Source organism: Aptenodytes forsteri, unplaced genomic scaffold, assembly GCF_000699145.1.
Source record: "Aptenodytes forsteri isolate BGI_AS27 unplaced genomic scaffold, ASM69914v1 Scaffold66, whole genome shotgun sequence".
Taxonomy (NCBI): domain Eukaryota; kingdom Metazoa; phylum Chordata; class Aves; order Sphenisciformes; family Spheniscidae; genus Aptenodytes; species Aptenodytes forsteri.
This window is the reverse complement of record NW_008795131.1, coordinates 1,328,285-1,347,413: the sequence shown is the minus strand read 5'-3', so window position 1 is coordinate 1,347,413 and position 19,129 is coordinate 1,328,285. Positions and strand designations below refer to the sequence as shown.

Below are 19,129 nucleotides of genomic sequence, written 5' to 3'. Positions count from 1 at the left end.
TGTCCACAAAGGCCCAGGTACGTATGTCCCATATATGCCCCTCTCCTCACACGCTGGACTTTCACTCCATTCAGTTTCATTGTGTACTTTCAGAAACAGCTCATCAGCCTTTCTAGAAAACCTTCTTAGAGGGCTGAGTCTGGGCTCGCTTCTCAACACCTCTGTACCTTCCCAAGCCATGAAACAATTTGTACCTTCTATGATTCACCAGAAATTCTGGGAGTCAGATTGTATACTTTTCACACTTTAATCTCCTTTCCTCTCTAACAGCTATAGTACAACAGTCACACGATGCGATATCCCTCCACGGAACTTCACTGAAATCCCCATCCTAACCATTCTTCTCACGTGCTCATCCAAAATCAGCTATTTGGTGTCTTGTAGTCTGACAGACTTCCCAAGTACACGCATACAAGCATGTGCAGGTATGTTTAAGAGTGACTGTATATTTAGGGAGCATATGGTGACATGGTGAAGAGATTTCATCTGCCTGCATCAGGGAAAGATCCATTACTCCTAAGAGGCAAAATCAGAAAGGATTTAGGCAGTTTAGGCAAACTGTTACTGATAAAATGCGTTACACCATCCATGTCATATCATCACATATTCCATTCTAGGACATTTTCAGAGGATTCTCAGAACTTCTATGAAGACTACCCCTATACCCTCTAGCTTAACTTAATTAACAAACTCTCTAATTTTAAAAGCAGCTAGAACTTTAATTTTGCAGTTGAAATTTGAGATGTCTTACAAGGGCCTGCAGATTTTCTGAAAATCAGGCTGGTCTGCAGTATCTTTTGCGGGACAAATTTAAATTCATATTCAAATTTTAAGGCAGCATGAAAAAAACAACAGTAATTTCTGAAAATCCAGGTCTAGAAATGTAACTGTGCAAGATTCAAAAGGAAGAAAAAATACAGTTAAATGAACAAATAAACAATATTCTTAATCTCAAAAAATAATCTGGAAGAGCATCTCTCAAAGTAGCAGCATTTCAAAATTTTGCAGGTTTGAGGACTGGAAAATAGCATTGAGCGAATGGTGAAACTGAGTATGTTCTTCCCTACTGACAGCCAGCTCCTTGTTCTAACTCCTAGATAAGTAAAACATTTTTAAGAACATACCATTAGAATTGAGTAGAATTAGTGTTTGGTCTATGCTACTGGGGGGCATGGGAGAATAAGCTGCAGAAAGATGACAGAAACATTGCTTTGCAAAAATCATTTGAAAAAAAAAAGCTGCTAGATCAAACAGAATGGTTTGTAAGGTTAGAATAAGTCTTGGAGGAACAGATCAGAATAAACGTCAGAACAGCGCTTGAAGCAAATGATACTGACACATTAGATGACATACATATTTAGTGTACGTCTGGCAGTCACACGGAACACACGCTTGCAGTGACCAGAGGGTTAAGATTATCTTTCTTTTTTAGATCAAGTGGAGCCTGCTGACTTTGACATGTTTACCAGACACTGGGAATTAAAACAGTTTTTCTCATCCCTGCAAGTGCCCGATCCAAAGCCCACTTGAGGAATACGGAATTTTCTGTGTTGACTTCACTACGCTTTGAACTACAGCCCGTTGGAGAGAATTGGGATCTCTGCCAATGGATACCTCAAGGGAAAAGAGCCTGCTGCATCCACAAGGCAATGGAGCTCTGCAGTGTGACTGCCTTCCTAAACAAACTCTGCTTAGCAGCTATTTTTCTCTTCCATCTTATCACGTAACAGGAGACTCGTATCTAAGTACACTTAGAGCAACTCATCCTATGTCCTCTAGGGATGGCAGAACGTATGCTGAAAAGTACTGGAGAGTTAATTCAATCAAGAAAGCACTCTCTTGCAAAAAAATAACTCTGGTCAGCATTTGCAACTGCTTTCTCACAGTATAGGATGACACAAAAGAGTGCAAGGGCACTTTAAGTGCGTGCCACTGTCCTTTTTTATCACACAGACTCTCAAAAGATTGGAATCAGACTTTCCTGGGGGCGATGGATTAGAATAAATGTCAGACTAAAACTAAGAGCAAGCAATGCTTTTCTCCTCCTGTGAAACAGGCACACACTGCATTCCTCCAACTTCCTTTCTGTTCAATACACTCACTGACATCTGTCATCTATCCCTTAATCCTGTATTTTGCTGCGAGAAAACCAAAGTCTGAAATAGGTTGTTTACTAATTAAATAATATTAAAAAAAACAAACAACAAAGCGCTGTGGGGAAGCCAGAGGCTGAGATCAGCCACCTGCAAAGCCCCAGAAAACCCGAAACCAAGTTTCTTCTGTGAAGTTGCTTGTTTCTATTTCATGAGCCTTTTTTCAGGAGTTAAGAGCAGCGAGCACACACTATTATTTTTTGTAAGAGAGAAATGATCCCTAGCTCCTATGATTAACATTCGCAAAGCATCAAGTCTGGTCACAGGGTTAAACATGCTAACTAAACAACAACTTTCTTCTACCAGCATAATCTAAAGCAGCTAGGCAGCCTTCTATGAAGTCCTGTACAAAGCATGCTCTCCAAGACTGGCTCCTAGAACAAATTAAGCAGCCTGTTTGATCCTGCTATTCTTGGAGACAAACAGAAAATTTAACTTCATGAGGTGAAATAAGAGGAAGGGTATAATGGAAATTAAACAGTATCTTTCAGACATTTTACTAACAGTATTATTGAGTTGGAAAGCTATTCTCTGGCACCTTAGAGATTTCCATGACACAGGGAGGGGTTCCAGTTACTCTTTGTAACTTGTGGAGTGAAGTTGCAACTTCCATTGGTACTAATATATTACCGTGTTCCTTTACAGGGTAACATCATTTCTAAGCATGTAACAGTGTTCTATGGACTACATTTTATTGGAAAGGGCACAGGCTGTCTCAAGATTAGTGCCTCTACACAGCAATTACATATCTGTGCTGATTATACAGGATCAACACAGAAGAAAGAAGTTACTCAATCCACAAAAATATGAACGACTGAGATGTCACTGTATTGCTTAGAGTCACCACCTGATTACTGGCACCTTGCAAACTAAAGCTAGTAACTTGCATTTGCAATATTCCTATGATAACTGTGCCTGCACAGTCAGCTGGGAAACCAAGCTCTGGCTTCCCGTAGTAATCAAGTAATGAAGTTGTAGTAATAAAGCTATTTTTTCCTCAGAGATTGCTTCTGTTTGATCTGAAATTAAGTCCCAGCACCTAACAGTATCTTTTAGAGTTCTTTCACTAACTGGTGATGGAACAGAGCGTGGTTTCTGAATTACAAATGATCCTGTTATTATCCTGCTGGTTAAGCTATGACAAGCAAACTAGTATACTTACTGGGTCAGATGCGTGAGAATAACTCAGGTTAAGGTTCTACACACTTATCTGCATCTGTCCTGATGTTTTATAAAATATATGGAGGCAAGAAAACAACATGTATTTGGGATGAGTTAAGCATGTTTTGGCAAAAAGAGCATTTTTTGTGAGCTTTTGTATTAATATTAATCTCCCAGCCTCCCTTGAGTGCCAGCATAGTCCACACTGATTTAGAACTTCATTTTGTAGCAGGTCTCCTGTTGGTGGAGTCTGGTTTGAGGCAAACATTGTTTAGCACAAGGGATCCTCTTCAGAAATATCCCACGCGTGTTCAGAAATGCTTTGCAATTTCCATGTGGGAATAAAATTACAGATGAATTTGATTTGTATAGATGGACAATGGATATTTATTTGGTTGCAGTCCCAGATGTAATCAAAATTGTGGAAGAGCTTTCTTTCAAACTAAGAGCTTAGGTTGGTTGTGGAAGAGGAGCAAGCGGATTTTTAAAGTGATCGAGTGCATCTGTAGCATTCTTTGTTCTCTTCCCCACTTCTGTCCACCTCTTGCTCTGCATCTCAGGTCTCAAAGTACTTGTAAATTTGGGCGACGTACTGCATCACACTCTGCCAGTCTGGCCTGTCTGTGTACATCATCTCACTGAGTTCCTGCACAGGACAGACACATTGTCAAAACTTAGTCAAGCACCACCACCGGGAACATCACTGGGTCCTCTGAGTAGCTGTGGCTATTGAACACTACTTCTGCTTCCATTCCAGAGCTCCTTAAAGCCACATACAGTATAAAAGTCCATGGGAATAATCTACTGGCCTACTGCAATTCTGAAACTCGTTAACAAACTAGTTAAACAGCCATATGCATTTTACATTCTGAAAAGATTTCTTCCATCTGCAATCAAAAATCAATTCTCTATATAACTTCATTTAAATTGCTGCTTCTTTGCATGTCTTTGGTTCTATATTTAGCTCATGAACCCCATAATATTTTTTCCTTCATATTAAACTTATCTCTTCCTTGTCATCATATTGTTGATTTTAGAAAAGGCTTTTTAAACAGTTTAACAAACAAATTATCCTTCTGTTTCTTAAAACGCTAAAACAAAAGGAAAGAAAATGGTCTAACAGGCAAGTCTGCCCATGAAAATAGGAATCATCTGGAATCGGCTTCCAAGAGGAGGACATAATCAGTACTCTGATTTCAATACTAGATGACCTCCAGAAGTCCCTTCAAATTATATTAATTCTATGATTCTACAAATTCTTTCTGGAAGTTCTCCTAAAACTATGAACTTTCAGAGATGGTGGTGCAGCCTCCCCTAACACTACGTGAACATTTTCAGTGCAAGCTGACTGACGGGCCACATGGCAACAAAAGCTTTGGAACAGTGTATGCAGCAAATCTTCCCTTGCTAAAAGGTCACTCACCAGGCTGGGTTTGATGCCTACACTTTCAGCAGCTTGAAATGCTAACAGCAGATTTCTCTTCTGTAAAAAAAAAAAGTTCAAAAGGATTATCATCGAAGTATGATTCCTGAGCCCTACCTTCCATCTGGTTAATCAGTAAGTTTAAATGAGCAGGTATATTTGAAAACTGAAAAACACTAGATTCGATACTTTGACATAGACACTTTTTTGTATTAGTAAGGTATACTCACAAATAAGTTCTTTGCCTTTGAATAGCTCATCTACTTTTGTCCAAGCTAGAGCCCTCTGGTTTTGACAAATAGGTTCTTGTGAAACTGATTATAACTGGGCAAAAAAACCCCACCGAGGTTCTGTCAGTTATTACGAGTGAATGGTTTCTGAAGAGGTGTTAACTAAAATAAGGCATTCCTGTATATAGTATAATTCTTATTGTAATAGATACTAGCTGTCTGAAGTAAATCCAGGTTCCTCCCCTTTGTGAGGGGAATGTGCTGACATGGTCTGACTTTTAGATACATTGCTGTCCAAGTAGTTCAACAAATGATCTGTCTGCCTACTGATCCAGCCCTTTTAATGTGTGCTGCTAACTCAGGAGTCCAGAAATGCTTTAGCCTTTCCAAAGGGATGCTGTCTTCATGTTTATCGCAGCACTCACTGGATTCAGGCAACTTGCCACTAACTTTTTATCCAGTAGTCCCTGCATTTCTCTCTGGGAGCTCACTCTTGGTTTCCTTCCTCTTTTCATTCAGTCTGTTTGCTTTGCAAGTCTCAGCTGATACTTGTCTCTTACTGTTGCTCCCATCTACTTATTTTGCATCAATCAAGAGCAAGATCTTGCAACACTGTGTCTCCACCACATATCCATCAAAATGCATAATGTTCACTGTGAATTCAGCAAATGATGTAGAAGCAGGTAGAACAAAACTTACTTTATCCTGACTGTTGAGCTCCTGGTAAGGAATATGTGCAGGCAAATACGTGTGCAGGAGAGCGCAGAAGGCCAGCCCATCGCTCCAGCTGCTGCTGAAGTTGGTAATATCAATATTCTGTAAGAGAAAACATGAACCATCCCTGAACAGTGCTACACAACAAAAAAATCTCCAAACAATAGTTTTTATGCAGTCATTAAACAAAAACTCGGAGTATTAAAGGAACACAGGTTTACATTTTCCATTCTCCCTTTCTTTCTCATGTCAAGTAGAAAGATACCAAGTAGGATGGCAAGTTTCAAAGTCCTGGATAAGGGATTATTAAGGAGCTAAATGTTTTTCACACCAGGCCCCAAACAGAGAGACTCTCCCCAGTGCTTTCTAGAAGGTGAGAAATACCGTGTGCAGCACATGCTGCAGCTGCAATCTTCCTGTGCTGGCAAGAGGAAGGACTTTATCTTGTCCCTTTCAATTACAGAATGGCATAAATATGATTTCTCCAGCACCTACAACAGAAGTTATTGATATTTTAAAACGGTGTTTTGTAATTGATTTCACACTTCCTTGTCTCAGGATGTGTAACAGAGGGATGGATTTGTAGAACGATGAGGCAGTGTAATCAATGTATTTCACCACTGTTATCTTTCTGATATTACACAGCAGATACATGCTTTAATGAGAACGAGTAATTAACAATTATGACTTGATTCAGCCCCTTATCAAAAATGATATTAAACTGATGAAATACCAACATAGTCCTCAAGCCCTAAATAAAGAATGTGCTTACTTGTATGTGAGAGGGAGGCTCAAACTTGGCAACAGCAACGGCTGAATGGGCAGCTTTCCAAGAGCTGGGCAGATGTGCCCAGTTTGCAGTCATTTGCATGAATGCATGCCTGCATTCTCATATTCTTTATCAATGCAGCATCTTTCATCTGCACATCACAGAGCACTTAACAAAAGGCAGATAAAGAATGAGAAGTCTGAGATACAGAATTTAATCACCTACCCTAATTCACAAAATGAGCCATAAGTAGTTGAGGAGAGAACAGAGGTTTCCTGATGCTCACTCTCCTACTACCATAGTCACTGGCAAATAAATGTGGCTGTGTCACTGGTAACAAGTACAATACAAGATCCTTACGGAACAGAAACAAACAAAAACCTTTAAATCTTGTCTTCACACATTTCCTAACGTGACAACAAGGCCAAGTTTGCTTGAGGAAGCAATGTTTCAGGGGGCATGGATATATTAATAAACACCCAATTGAAACCCCAGAGCTGAGCTAGAAAAAAAATCTCTGACTTGTCTGTAGCAACACTCCCACCACTGCCAGCTCCAACAGGAGCGCAGTGGAAAGGAAACATTTTGCAAGAAATAGTCTAATATGGTTGCAAGTTTAAATGGTCAAAAAACATCTTCCTTCCCCTTGTTGCTAGACAGTGGGATTCTTCTTTGCTAGTCACGTAACTTACTACAAGGGTACGCTCAGGTGCACAGAGGAAACCCAGTTTCCCCACTCGTGACAACTGAAGTCTAGAACGTGTTATGTTCAACAGGTGGATTTAGAGTGATTACAGAAACAGAAACTGGTATTTTAAAATCAGCCCATCTGTAAAGAACTCCTTAAAATACAAAGATTACTGGGGGTACAGAGTGCACTCGGGGTTCTTCACAGGGATTCTTTTGCGAGGCACAGCTACAGTTAAACATACTTGTGGCCCAGTTCTGATCCTGTGAACAAGGTGACCTTTCTAATGCTCTTGTTTGCACTGACTGGCCATACCAGCACACTAAGGAATTCTCATGGCTAAGTTTTGCTGCTGTAGTAGCAGCTGTAGCTCCAAATACCAGCTAGAAACAAAACAGTGAACTAAGTGATCTCGCTTAGAAAAGTAACAGCTGCTGGAGCATGGAAGGCTCCAGGACATGATGGTACTGCACCATCTCTCACACTATAGCAAGTGTGGAGCTACCCTCAAATCATTCTCGCCAGCCACATCTTCCTGTGTGCTGACCTTCAACTCAGACTTTCTGCCACTTCATTTTCTTTATTTAGCTATTTTCCGGTTTCTTTCAAGATTCCCCAAAAGGCAAAGCTTTTACTGCATCTCTCATACAAAAGCTAATGCAGACGCACTAAAACGCAGACAGGAAGTATTTTAGCATATGCTCTTCACTTACGATGCCTCACTGATTAGTTGTCCATCCTGGATTTTGTCCAGTCAGACAGGATTTCAGATTAGTAATAAATGTCCATAACCAAACATGACTCAAATTGAAGCAGTACAGAATATTTCAGGTTAAGATACTCTGGCTGTAATAAATCTACAAATCTAATGGGCTCAGAAAGCAGGCCATCAGCAGCAGACATTACCGCACTGCACCAGCCACCACATTGTATTTTGCTCTATTAACATCTGTCAATGGAGATAAAAGCAAAGCGACATAGTGGCTGGATACCATCACAAGAAAAAAATATTTTTCTCTGAAAGCTGTCTTGGCTTTGCCTAATCCATAAAGTTGCACCATGGAAGTCCAACTTTGTGTTATGGAATTGGCTGAAGCTGGATTACTCTGCTTTCTTGACGTTTCAGACAAACAAGCTACTTACTATTTATCAATCTGCAGCTAGTGGGAAAGGACTGACTGCCAAATTACAGAAGTGTTTTTACTGAGGCCAATATATTTTATCAGCAAATAGCCTACCATCAAATGCCAATATTCTCATTTTATATTGCATGATAGAAATGGAAAATGGAGGTTGTCCCCCTGCCTCTGCCAAAGGCCATGGAAACCGGAACAAACAAAGCCTTAGGTTAGCAACAGGACTAGACAAAAAGGCAAGCCATGTTTGTGTGGGAACATTATATCCTATCCTCGTTTTCACAATGCTATTATGAGAGACACATGCGATACAAAACTGTTCCTTCCTACAGTATTTCACCAGCCCAGCATCAGTTTGATAATTTCACTCGTCTTTGTAGTTTTAACTATACCTAAAACTCATCTCTAGATATTGTTAGATGGGAGGAGGAGAAAAGTAGTACTAATGTCTACAATAGAATCAGAACTAGGTCCAAAAGTCCTCACATCTCCAACAGCATTGTCCAGCCAGTCATCTTCAGTAATTCTTGGATCCAAGTCTTACAAACAAGCAAAAGTTCAAGGATGGGGTTCTGCTTGACAATACTTAAACCACAGATGAAATCTACTGCGAAGTGGTATGTCATGATCAACAGAAAAAACAAATTCAAATCTGAATTTTTGTCCTAAACGCAAACCCAAAATGAACGTTCGAAGGTTCAGCTCAACTGTTCAGTTAATAGTACAACAACAAACACTTAGACATACTCAAAGCCACTTAGTTGCCATTTTCACATCCAACAAGCATCAGAGAGTTGTGGTTTTTTCCTCTAAACAAATGCATTTCCATTTCATACATGGTATAAACCCCTCTCTGCCATTTCATCTTGGATTCTGTGTTAACTACTTTTCAATTTGGGATACAAGGACATGGTAAATGAAAAGTGATCTTCTGTGTTTGGCTACACTGCAGCTTTACTTGTAATACCTCCCCACTACACCACACCAAGAGGAATTAAGTCAAAATAGAGGCACCCTGATTTCTCGGAAAATCTCTGGCTCTGTTGAAGCCCTCTGCCATTTCATCTTGGATTCTGTGTTAACTACTTTTCAATTTGGGATACAAGGACATGGTAAATGAAAAGTGATCTTCTGTGTTTGGCTACACTGCAGCTTTACTTGTAATACCTCCCCACTACACCACACCAAGAGGAATTAAGTCAAAATAGAGGCACCCTGATTTCTCGGAAAATCTCTGGCTCTGTTGAAGCCAGGGGGGAAAAAGAAAAAAAAAAAAAAAAGGAAAACATTTAGGGAATAAAAAAAAAAAAAAAAAAGGAAAACAATTTAGGGAATGAACACCTTGGAAACTATTCACTTCTCTTGATTATTTTGGCAGTGGAACCTGTCTCAGTCTTTCTGCCACACCCCTCTATTCCTCAACACACAGTCCATGAATAAGTGGGAGCTATTCGTGTACATGCTGGTTGACAATGTACACTTCCAAACTGCAGGGTGGAGAGTTTGGCGATTTCTCCATCTCCCAGTGTGCTTACAGCAGAGCCCCCACCCCAAGCTCTGAAAAACTGCATGTGGCTTCTCATGAGAGATCTAGAAGTTAACCTATGTAGGATGGCACCCTTTAGGAGGAAGATGCACCATCAGAGTGTATGCAGAATGAATATAGGGAGAAATATTAAAATGGAATAGGGACTGCAGATCAAACTTGAGTGGTGCTCATTATGCAGGGTGAAAAATTTGCCACCATATGGTCATAGTATGTCTCATGGTCACTAGTACCCCGATGCCTATCTTTAGCATGCCATCAGTGGATCCACACTGGTGGACATCTGTACCAGAGATTAACCCCTGGCCCATGGGTCACAGGGTGCTGAGTAGCTTAGGTCTGCAGCACTCAGGGTTACCAAGCTTCCTTTGAAGCAGACATATCATATCCATATTACACAGCACTTGACCTGGGTCTTCCATGGTGCTGCTAAGAAAATGATTGGGGAAGTGGGGGTGGTGTAGTTGAAAATCTTGAAAGAACACAAAAGTCAGGCCAGAAAAGGGGTGTTTTTATAGCATGATGACATAACCATCTTTACACACCCTGTGTGGAGTGGCAAAAAGGAGCATGGAAAGATGTGAGGGTACAAAGTTTGCTGGGATAGTGGTAGAGTACTGTGTAGAGCATAGAGGTGTCCAGACTAAACCATTTCCAGTGTAGTTCCTAGGCTTCTTGTCAGTGAAAATAGTTCATTCACTTCAAACGAAAGCTCATGAGTGAACTACTATATATGAACTGGGAATATTAAGAGACTGGGATCTGGAAGCACACCAGGGAGCGCAGTTATCTGAAAGTACCGAAGTACCCAGTATGGTTCATTTCTATGAATATTAAAGTACCTGACATTAAGCAAAGTAAAAAAAAAAAAATCCAGGCAATGTTATTTAGAGAGCAAATGTATTATCTATGATATTAGTGGCAGGCCAAGTCTAAAAGACGCTAAACACCTGCAAATCATTAACCTCAGCCCCCCACCCCAGGAACAGGACCTTTGCTTGCAGATAACAGAGAGCTATGAGAGCCACAGTAAAGACACACAGGGAAATCTGTGTGATCTGTTCTCACTAAAAACAATTTCTTGTTTATCTGAGGAAAAAACAACCACCCCACTAGATTTCACTAGATCTTTGACTCCAAGTCTTCAGTAAAAAGCAACAATGACATCATACGCTCTTCATTACAGCCCGAGTATGTTAAAATACTGACAGAAGATAGTCCCACTATGCAGATGTTACTGTGCCCACAGCGATGGCTCTCTGAGTCATAATTTTCTCTGTAAGACCCAGAATTATAAATTATAAGACATGAATCAGCTTGAAGCTAGTCTGGAACTCCGTGGAAGAAAGTCTGCAATAAATATGACCTTAGCATCATTCTTCCCAGCCTCCCCCCTCAGCATACAACGTGCCCTTCTGCCTCTTAGAAGTCATTGGTACAGAACGGCACACCAGGAACATGCCAGAGTGGCTAATTATTGAGGTTCAGCCCATACAGAATATAAACATAAATACTGAAGACAGAACTAGTTAAAATAAATATATTGAATGAACCAAAGGGAATTGCCTTGTTTTTAATAGCAGCTCCCCCTTAACTGGCTCAGCTTTCTGCAATCCTTCCTGCCTACCAGAGACCCACATCTCCTCCTCAGACCAAAAGTCTTACAGCTCAGTGTTTTCACATGGTTATATTCAGACACAGATGTCCGAACAGGAACCTCCTTTTCATGAGCCACATCTCTGCAAATTTGAACCCTGACCTTTCTAATGTAAAATCCGATCAAGGTACCTTGAAAAGCAACTTCTGAAGATTACCTACACCAACCTCTCTTTAACAATAGCTGCATGAAACTGCAATCTAATTTGGATTTATTACACCCTAATTGACTGGGGACATGTTAGTGGGCTTCAGCCAAAGAGGTTCTATCAAAGGAAGTATATGACCTTCGAGCTCTGGATAGGCAAGTTCTAAATACTTCCTAGGAAGCAATACAAGTGAAGAAGGGCTCCTTTTAGCATGACCTAACCTTCTGAGCAAACAAAACGCTCCAGTTCATCTAAAATGCTCCAGCAAAGATATGAAACATCTGGGCAATCTACTGGAAATATGGGTGAATTAGAAGTGTGGTCAGGTCCAGTTAACACGGATGAAAGGCATGAATGCCTAAAATTAAAGACTGCCTGGATTCTTCTGTAATTACAGGGTGCACCCAGATGACTTGGACAATTGCACACAGCTATTTTCAATGGGTAGCTGCAAGTCTAAAGTGATTTGCATATCACATTTAGTCAATCTACTACCAGGAACCTTTCTGAATTATCTTACAAATCTTTCTCTCTTAAATGGAATACACAATAGTAATGCCTCTTGATTAAAAAAAAAATAAAAAATCCAGAATAACTTGTGGAACAGCAATACTGTTTATTGTATAGAGATTAAGTGGCTAGCCAAGATTGGGAAGGAAGCCAAATGACCTTCTATCCTCCAGGCTGTATTAATATCCCTAGTTCAAATGGTTCAGGCAGCTGCAGTCTCCATAAGAACTGTTTTAACCTTTCTTTGAAACTTTGTGTTTCTATCCCCATCATCTGTATTTCTAATGCTTCTACCAGCCATGTCAGTAAGTCACGCATCTTACTGCTGATTACACGTGTATGAAACAACATAGCTCAGATAACATAAAATGCTATGTGAAAACGCTGTTAAATTATGTAATTACAGCACAGTGAAATGATAAGGAACCGGTGCCAGCTCTTTAAAGGTTATCCCATTTACTACGTTCCTTTTTATAAAGAAACCCCATTTCCCATCACATTCCTAGGTTCTGTTTGCTCCTTGCTCCACTGCTGCCACAGGTGTTGCCTTGGGTTTACCATTTATCATTTGCTTCAGTAAGTGTGATTTAATGAGCCTTCTTAGCATAGACAAGACATTAGAAAGAGAGCTTATGACTATATTTTTTTGCAAAAGCATCAAACATCAGTTGACCACAGTAGTCACACGGACATTTAAAAAGAGGAAATTAAACAAGCTTATTGTCATGCATCCTACACAAAGATTTTTCAGCTCCCAACTATTTTAGTCTCTCAAAAGCCAGAGATCTGAGAAGATACCAAAAAGTCAGGCATGTCCAATTTTCTTCATTAACTTCCCTAGCTGAGTCAGACTGGTAAGAATAGGTCGCATGATGCTCTCTGAAGTTCTCTGAGACAGGAGTTGTCTCAGAGACGTCATTCAGAGTAAATTGTAAAGCCATTCTAAAATTATTTGTGCACTCTTCAAGCTCAGCTCTTTCTTCATGAAGTATTGAGGAGGTCCATGACCTCTACAAGGCAGCTTAGTTCTGGTATTTTGATTACAAAAGAGATGTGGTGCTGCTATAGCTAAAGTTTTCATAAGAATAAAAAAAATGAAAGTAGTACCAAATGGGAGATATTTAAGGTAATACACGACAAAGTAGTTATGTGACCTCCCATTTCCTCTGCTTGCAAGGTGAAAAACAGTTACTACTGACACTTAAATCATCACTAACTGTACATATGAGTAACCTCCCTAATGAGCCAAATAGCATCCATTCGTGCCCATCAGATCTATAGCTCCCAGCACTGTGTGGACTGGCAAACATTTCACTATACTTTCTTCACACTTTTAGTTTTTTTTGCATTTGAATACATAAAGACTGACTTTTAAAAATGAAAACAAATTCTGGTGAACAAGGGTTGACAGGAGTTGCTGGCGCAGTGCACATAACACACAGTGAATGTATTTGAACCTTTCCTAGCAAATAATGAGTTGTTTCAAATGCAAATTACCCCATGACAACATTCTCATTACTAAAAGTCACCTACTTCAAAGGTCTCACTAAAGGCTAGTAAAGTAACAGGAGTTTGTACATATTCCTCATTTTGGGTCTTAATTTATCACTTTGCACACCAGCTTCCACTTGAACGGGGGCGAGAGAGAGAGAATGTATAATGCTGAGTTCACAGGGAGCTGGCTTTTTATTACACAAACATACAGGACCAAATGAGAGCTGGTATAAGCAGAAGCAATGTTATGGACATCTCGGGGCCATTTCAGAGATGAGGTAATGGTGACAAAAGAAATATATCAAGTGTGACTGGTACTTCTGTAATTTACACCACTGTCACATTCAGTGAGCGGGCAAAACAAGATATTGATGAGTTCTTATTTTCGCTATGCATCTCTTTTCTGCTCTTCAGTATAAATTATACTTGTTATGCTCACCTGCTGAAAGCCAACTCCCTGCTTGCTACACAACTAACACTTCCATCAGTTTTCTCACCGACTCGTATAAATGACACCACTGCTGAATGCCACAGAGAAGAAACAGACTGGGCTGTGTTCCTTCATTCCCAAGGCTGCAAGAGTGAAGATGCAGCAGCACAGCTCCAAGGACCACACAGATACTCTGAGGAAGGAGGGAGGGAGAGAGGGGGAGGAACTAGCTCCCCTCTGTGTCCCAGACAGCAGCACAGCTACTTCCTGCCTGCAGCCCTGGTGCAGAATTGCTAATGACCACACTGACTGCTCCCACAGCTATTTCTAATAATCTGTATTGAGAGTTCAGAGATTAGCCATGTCCTGGAATTCCTGGGCAGAGGGGTAGGCTGCAGACTGCAGCAGGCTCACAGTAAAGGATGGAAACAAGGTGGGGAGAGGTCCCAACAGCAAAGGATATTCATGGAACAGGCAGCAGGGCTCAGCTCTCTCCCAGTTAAATTCATGGTTTGGAGCTGTTCCAGCTGGTGACCAATCAATTCAGTGTTTTCACTGATTGTCATTGCATCCAGGCAACACAAGGAAAGAGTCTTGGACTTTGGGATGGATAGAATGTAAATGCTATTTTTAAAATTACCCAGCAGGATAGAAAGTTAGGCATGAGAGAGCTGCATGGGCGTTTATTTTATCCCTCCAATCAAGAGACTTGTATTTGTTTACAGGATAAAGCCCCTTATGTGAAAAAAGGTAGAACTTGGCCCAAGTTATTTGGCTACACTGGAGAAGCACGTTTATGCATTGGCATCACTGTGAAGGGGGCTTGCACATTGGTAATCAACCTGATTATTCCCAACATGCCATGATTTGGCTGCTGCATTTATTTTCCAGACCCAACCCTGGGTCCAGGTGGGACATACAGAGAAACTGCATGTACACATTCAGCTATAAGCGGTCTTATTTAGAAAAAGAAAACATTTATTCTGGAAAAAAATTTGGAATATCTTGAAATTTTAATTTCATTAATTAATTTTTTATTAGTTAATTTTTTATTATTTATTTTATTTTCATTAATTAAAAACTCTCAAGATTGCCCTTTTTATCAGAGCATTCTTCCAAATATTACTGAAACTCATCATCATCCAATGATGTATGATATGATAATCTATATTTTAACAGCTAGGGAAATCAAGGCAATGGTATTATACAAGACTGCCAAGGTCACAAAGATGGTCCAAAGCAGACTTGGGAGCAAAATTCCTGACCAACTTATTGTCAATTTTTATTTAAACACAGGATAATCCCTCCTATCTCAATAGCTATCACCAAGACTCCCTTCAACTTTTGATAGATAGGAAAAGTCTCTCTGAAGTCAACATCCTCCTCTTTGGCAAAAATCAGAGAAACACAGAGAGCGCCAGAAATTTCACCCGTTCCTCGGAAACTCACAGAATATACTAACAACTTCCTGGGAAAAACCCATTGCACATACACTCTACTTCTAAATGTCAGAATGCTACAAGTACTGTAGACGCAGAGCTCTTTGTAAGCATGTGCACCCTCCCATAACAGAAGAGAGATGCTAGCATATGGCACTTCAGGGTAAGCGTCATTGTTCACCAGAGAAGAACTTTGTTGCATTAATGGTATTGGTAAATATTAAGACAGACAGCTTTTTCCTGCTTGCTCAGCAGGCTCTGGCCATCAGCCTCTAATCTCAGGCACACAGGTTGGTGTGGCAGAAGAGAAATCTTTCCAGTCCTCCCCAGAAGAGACTCTGCCATGAATGCTGCTTAGAATGAATGGATGGCTGCCGTTTAAACCTGGAGGGGTTTTGTTCAGTGTTTTTCTTCACCCACATCACACAAACTGGGAGTTATTTGTTTTGCTGTTGATCTTCAGCACGCGAGATCACAGCACTGTGGGAGTCCAGCCTTTCCAGACTGCACATTAACTGTGCCTAACAGCAGATGGGATTTACCTCCTATCCTTGCTGCTTAAAAGGTCTCACTTGGAAAGGTGGCCAGAAAACCTGTACATCCACTCCTCAGTGTTACTGCTGAATTACGGAATGCCACCGCTTAGGTAGTTCTCATGACTAGTTAAATATTTAGATAGAAACCTGGTTAATGTTGATATAAGAGAGAGAGATTGATACAATTTGGAAACATATTGAAACAGTTTTATGCTACTTGTTGACACAAACACAAAAAGTAATGTAGAAAAGGGTAAGAGAATCACTCCCATACCCAAGCGCACATCTTGTGACGCAGAAACAACTGGGTTCTTCTCTGTATTTCTTTAGAACAGTGCACAGCTGTGCTGGGATTCTCAAGGCTTTAAAACTAAGCTCCATTATGTTAGTGTCAAAGGAAGTGTTTGACTGACTGTTCTACGAGCCAAGTCCCAGGAATTATATATTCTGCCCAGGTTCAGAGGGTTGATCCTGGTTTTTGTCCCATTCAGCTATTTGATTCTTTACTAGAACTGCCAGCCTGAGCACCAACCCTGAGGACTGTGGTAGCGTTTGCAGTATAGTCTCTGTTCACTCCCTGTGGTCCAAGACGGTGCGTAACGGAAGTGTAAGTGAGGCAAAACGTTCAGTCGAGACTTAAAGATTGAGACAGTAGTTGCTTAAGCAGAAACATAATGTCAACTACCCACACTAATGACGTACAAAGAAATAACAGACTTCTTGTTTCTAAATATAATCCTTAGTTTCCAGAATAAGGAAGAAACCATCAAACACGGACACGTTAATGTACAACTGGCCATGAAGGAGCTTTTGGATTCCTATAAAGTCCCCACAGCGTGCAGCCCCAGGAATATGCCTGCTTGATGCATCAGCAGTCAAAAAATAGTCATCCTGGCTGGCTGTCCTAGCAGCAGAGCCCACCTCCCTAATGAGAACGCGTTGGCCCCATGACCACTTGACCAAAGGAAATACGTTATGTCCTCGTCAGCCTATCTGCATTTGTACATCTTTGGGCCACACAATCTGTGCTGGATCTCAGCCAGCCAGCAAACGAGTCAAAAAAATATGAGAAAAAGCAGGGGATAATATCATGGAATAGGGCTTGAGAACAAAGAGGATGTGGAGGAAATACTGTCTAGTACAAAAAGAAAACGAATGCAAATTCCTGTGAGAAAAAGAAAGCCAAGTTCATAAACAAAAAGCTAGTATTAGTCTGAGTTTAAACTGAATACAAAAGGGTAAAAAGCTTTATATTACATCCAGTGCCAAACCACTAGTCAACCCGTCTCTTGCTATAATTACTTGACAAACAGCAAATAGTGCAACAACCTCTATTTTTCTCCCTAAGCTTTTGCATCTTTGCTACATGAAGAACGTAGTACTATGCAGAGACACCAACTTTTAGATAGTCTGATATACCAGCTTTATGCTTCTAGTAGTAAAAGCATTCAGAATTACATTTAATGACTTTTAGGTTATGTTCAGAAGTAATTTTCCAATTTCTGTCTCTCAAGGCTGGAATAGCCATACATAGTGGCAATACTTCAGGGTAGGGTTTTTTCTTCCTTTTGAATAGCTGAGGCACTATACAGGAAAGGCACTTTTATTAATATATATATAGCAAAGACAAAGGTTGAAGTATTTAGGCTCCTCTTAATGCCAATCTATATTTCTGGAAACTATGCAGGCTGCAGTCTCCATCAGGATATTTCACCAAAGCCCTAAAACTATCTGTGTTTTAAGAAAAGAAAGCTTCAGAAAACCAATTCACAACTTTTGAGGCAAATATTCAGAATAGTTGGGCATACAGATATTTGTATTTTGCTAATTTAGACTAAAAAATACAATGTCAGAGTATCACCCTAAAAATAGTTCCTACATATTCCTAAGCATACTTTCTAAAGCTGCACAGTGTTCCTGGGATCTACTGCAAAGTCAAATAACTCCGAATAAGGCATGGAAACAAATAAATAATTTTCTTCTAGCTTTGCTCATAGTTGCTAGCGTATTTTATGCACAATAATTAAAAGGAATTCTTTCCTCCAGGAACTACTTGTACAACATGAAAGCTACATAAAGATTGCTCTGGTTAGTAGTTTGTCCACACGCTGTTGAGATTGCTCCAGATGGTATGAAATCAGATCTGAGGCTGGTCCCGCAAATACCAGTAAGACCAATACCAATTTATCAGCCATCTCATATTGGTGTCAGTGCTAATAGGGAGCACTGCCTCTTCTCCTAAAGATGCCCGCTGCCTTTACCCATAAGCTGGTGTACTGACACTGTCATAGTCAGGGAGATGATATAATGAAATGGCTTGAATGCATAGATAGGGAACATGAAATATAAAAGTCTTCAGAGGTATAGCTGCCATTTCCCTTTGTCAGTTCTAGAACAGTCCTTGTCTCCTCCTATTTAGCATTCCTCTACTTAAGACAACCACACAGATAGCTTTACTATAAAAGATGGCGGTTCTTCAACAAGTGGATCCCAAATGGGTCCTGTTAAACCAAATTAACTTTGATAAAAAGAAAAACATGATTGTGCATGGGAGAAAAGAGTTGGTCTCAAATTCTCTTTTCCTCTGTGCCATAGGATGGATGTGTAATGGTTGGAAAAAACATGAGAACAGTTCTTTTAAGCAAACCATATCCATTAACATGGTAGCAATTCCCTCTCCTCTCTGGAGAGGGTATATATGGCAGAAACAATAATCCTCTTGACGTTCCGTGTTTTCACAATACATCTGTGGATAGTAATAGACTTAATCTAGACAGGTTTGGCCCCTTGACAAATGGTGTCCACAGAGAGCAAACAGAACCAGGGCACTTAAATAACAGCACAGTCACTAATGATACGATTACGGAAGGTGATAATGCAACAAGAATGACTCTCAGCAGCTTCCAGGAGTTACGACTCATGGGAACAGAGCCTATTAGAAAAGAGGCACCCAATTTCTACTTCACACTGTTGCTATGATGTATAATCTTTTTAAATAGATGAAAAAAACCCACAAGACAACAGAGAAAAAGCTATTTTAACATAAATAACTTACTCTCAAGCAGGCTTTGTGGTTTAAAGGGCTTATGGTAATT

The 19,129-nt window shown here is 40.2% G+C and overlaps 1 protein-coding gene across 4 annotated transcripts in view; it reads right to left on the bottom strand.

The window, feature by feature from the left end:
* Nucleotides 1–3,870: 3,870 nt before the first annotated feature.
* The window catches only part of SPECC1 (sperm antigen with calponin homology and coiled-coil domains 1), a 76,237-nt gene continuing 60,978 nt past the window's right edge, over nt 3,871–19,129 (bottom strand). For all 4 annotated transcript variants that reach the window (XM_019471823.1, XM_009278168.1, XM_009278167.1 and 1 more), the window contains 3 exons: nt 5,667–5,783; nt 4,738–4,797; nt 3,871–3,960 (listed from right to left, as the gene is read on the bottom strand). In XM_019471823.1, coding sequence (XP_019327368.1) covers nt 3,871–3,960; nt 4,738–4,797; nt 5,667–5,783 — 267 coding nt within the window. The remainder of the gene's footprint in view (nt 3,961–4,737; nt 4,798–5,666; nt 5,784–19,129) is intronic.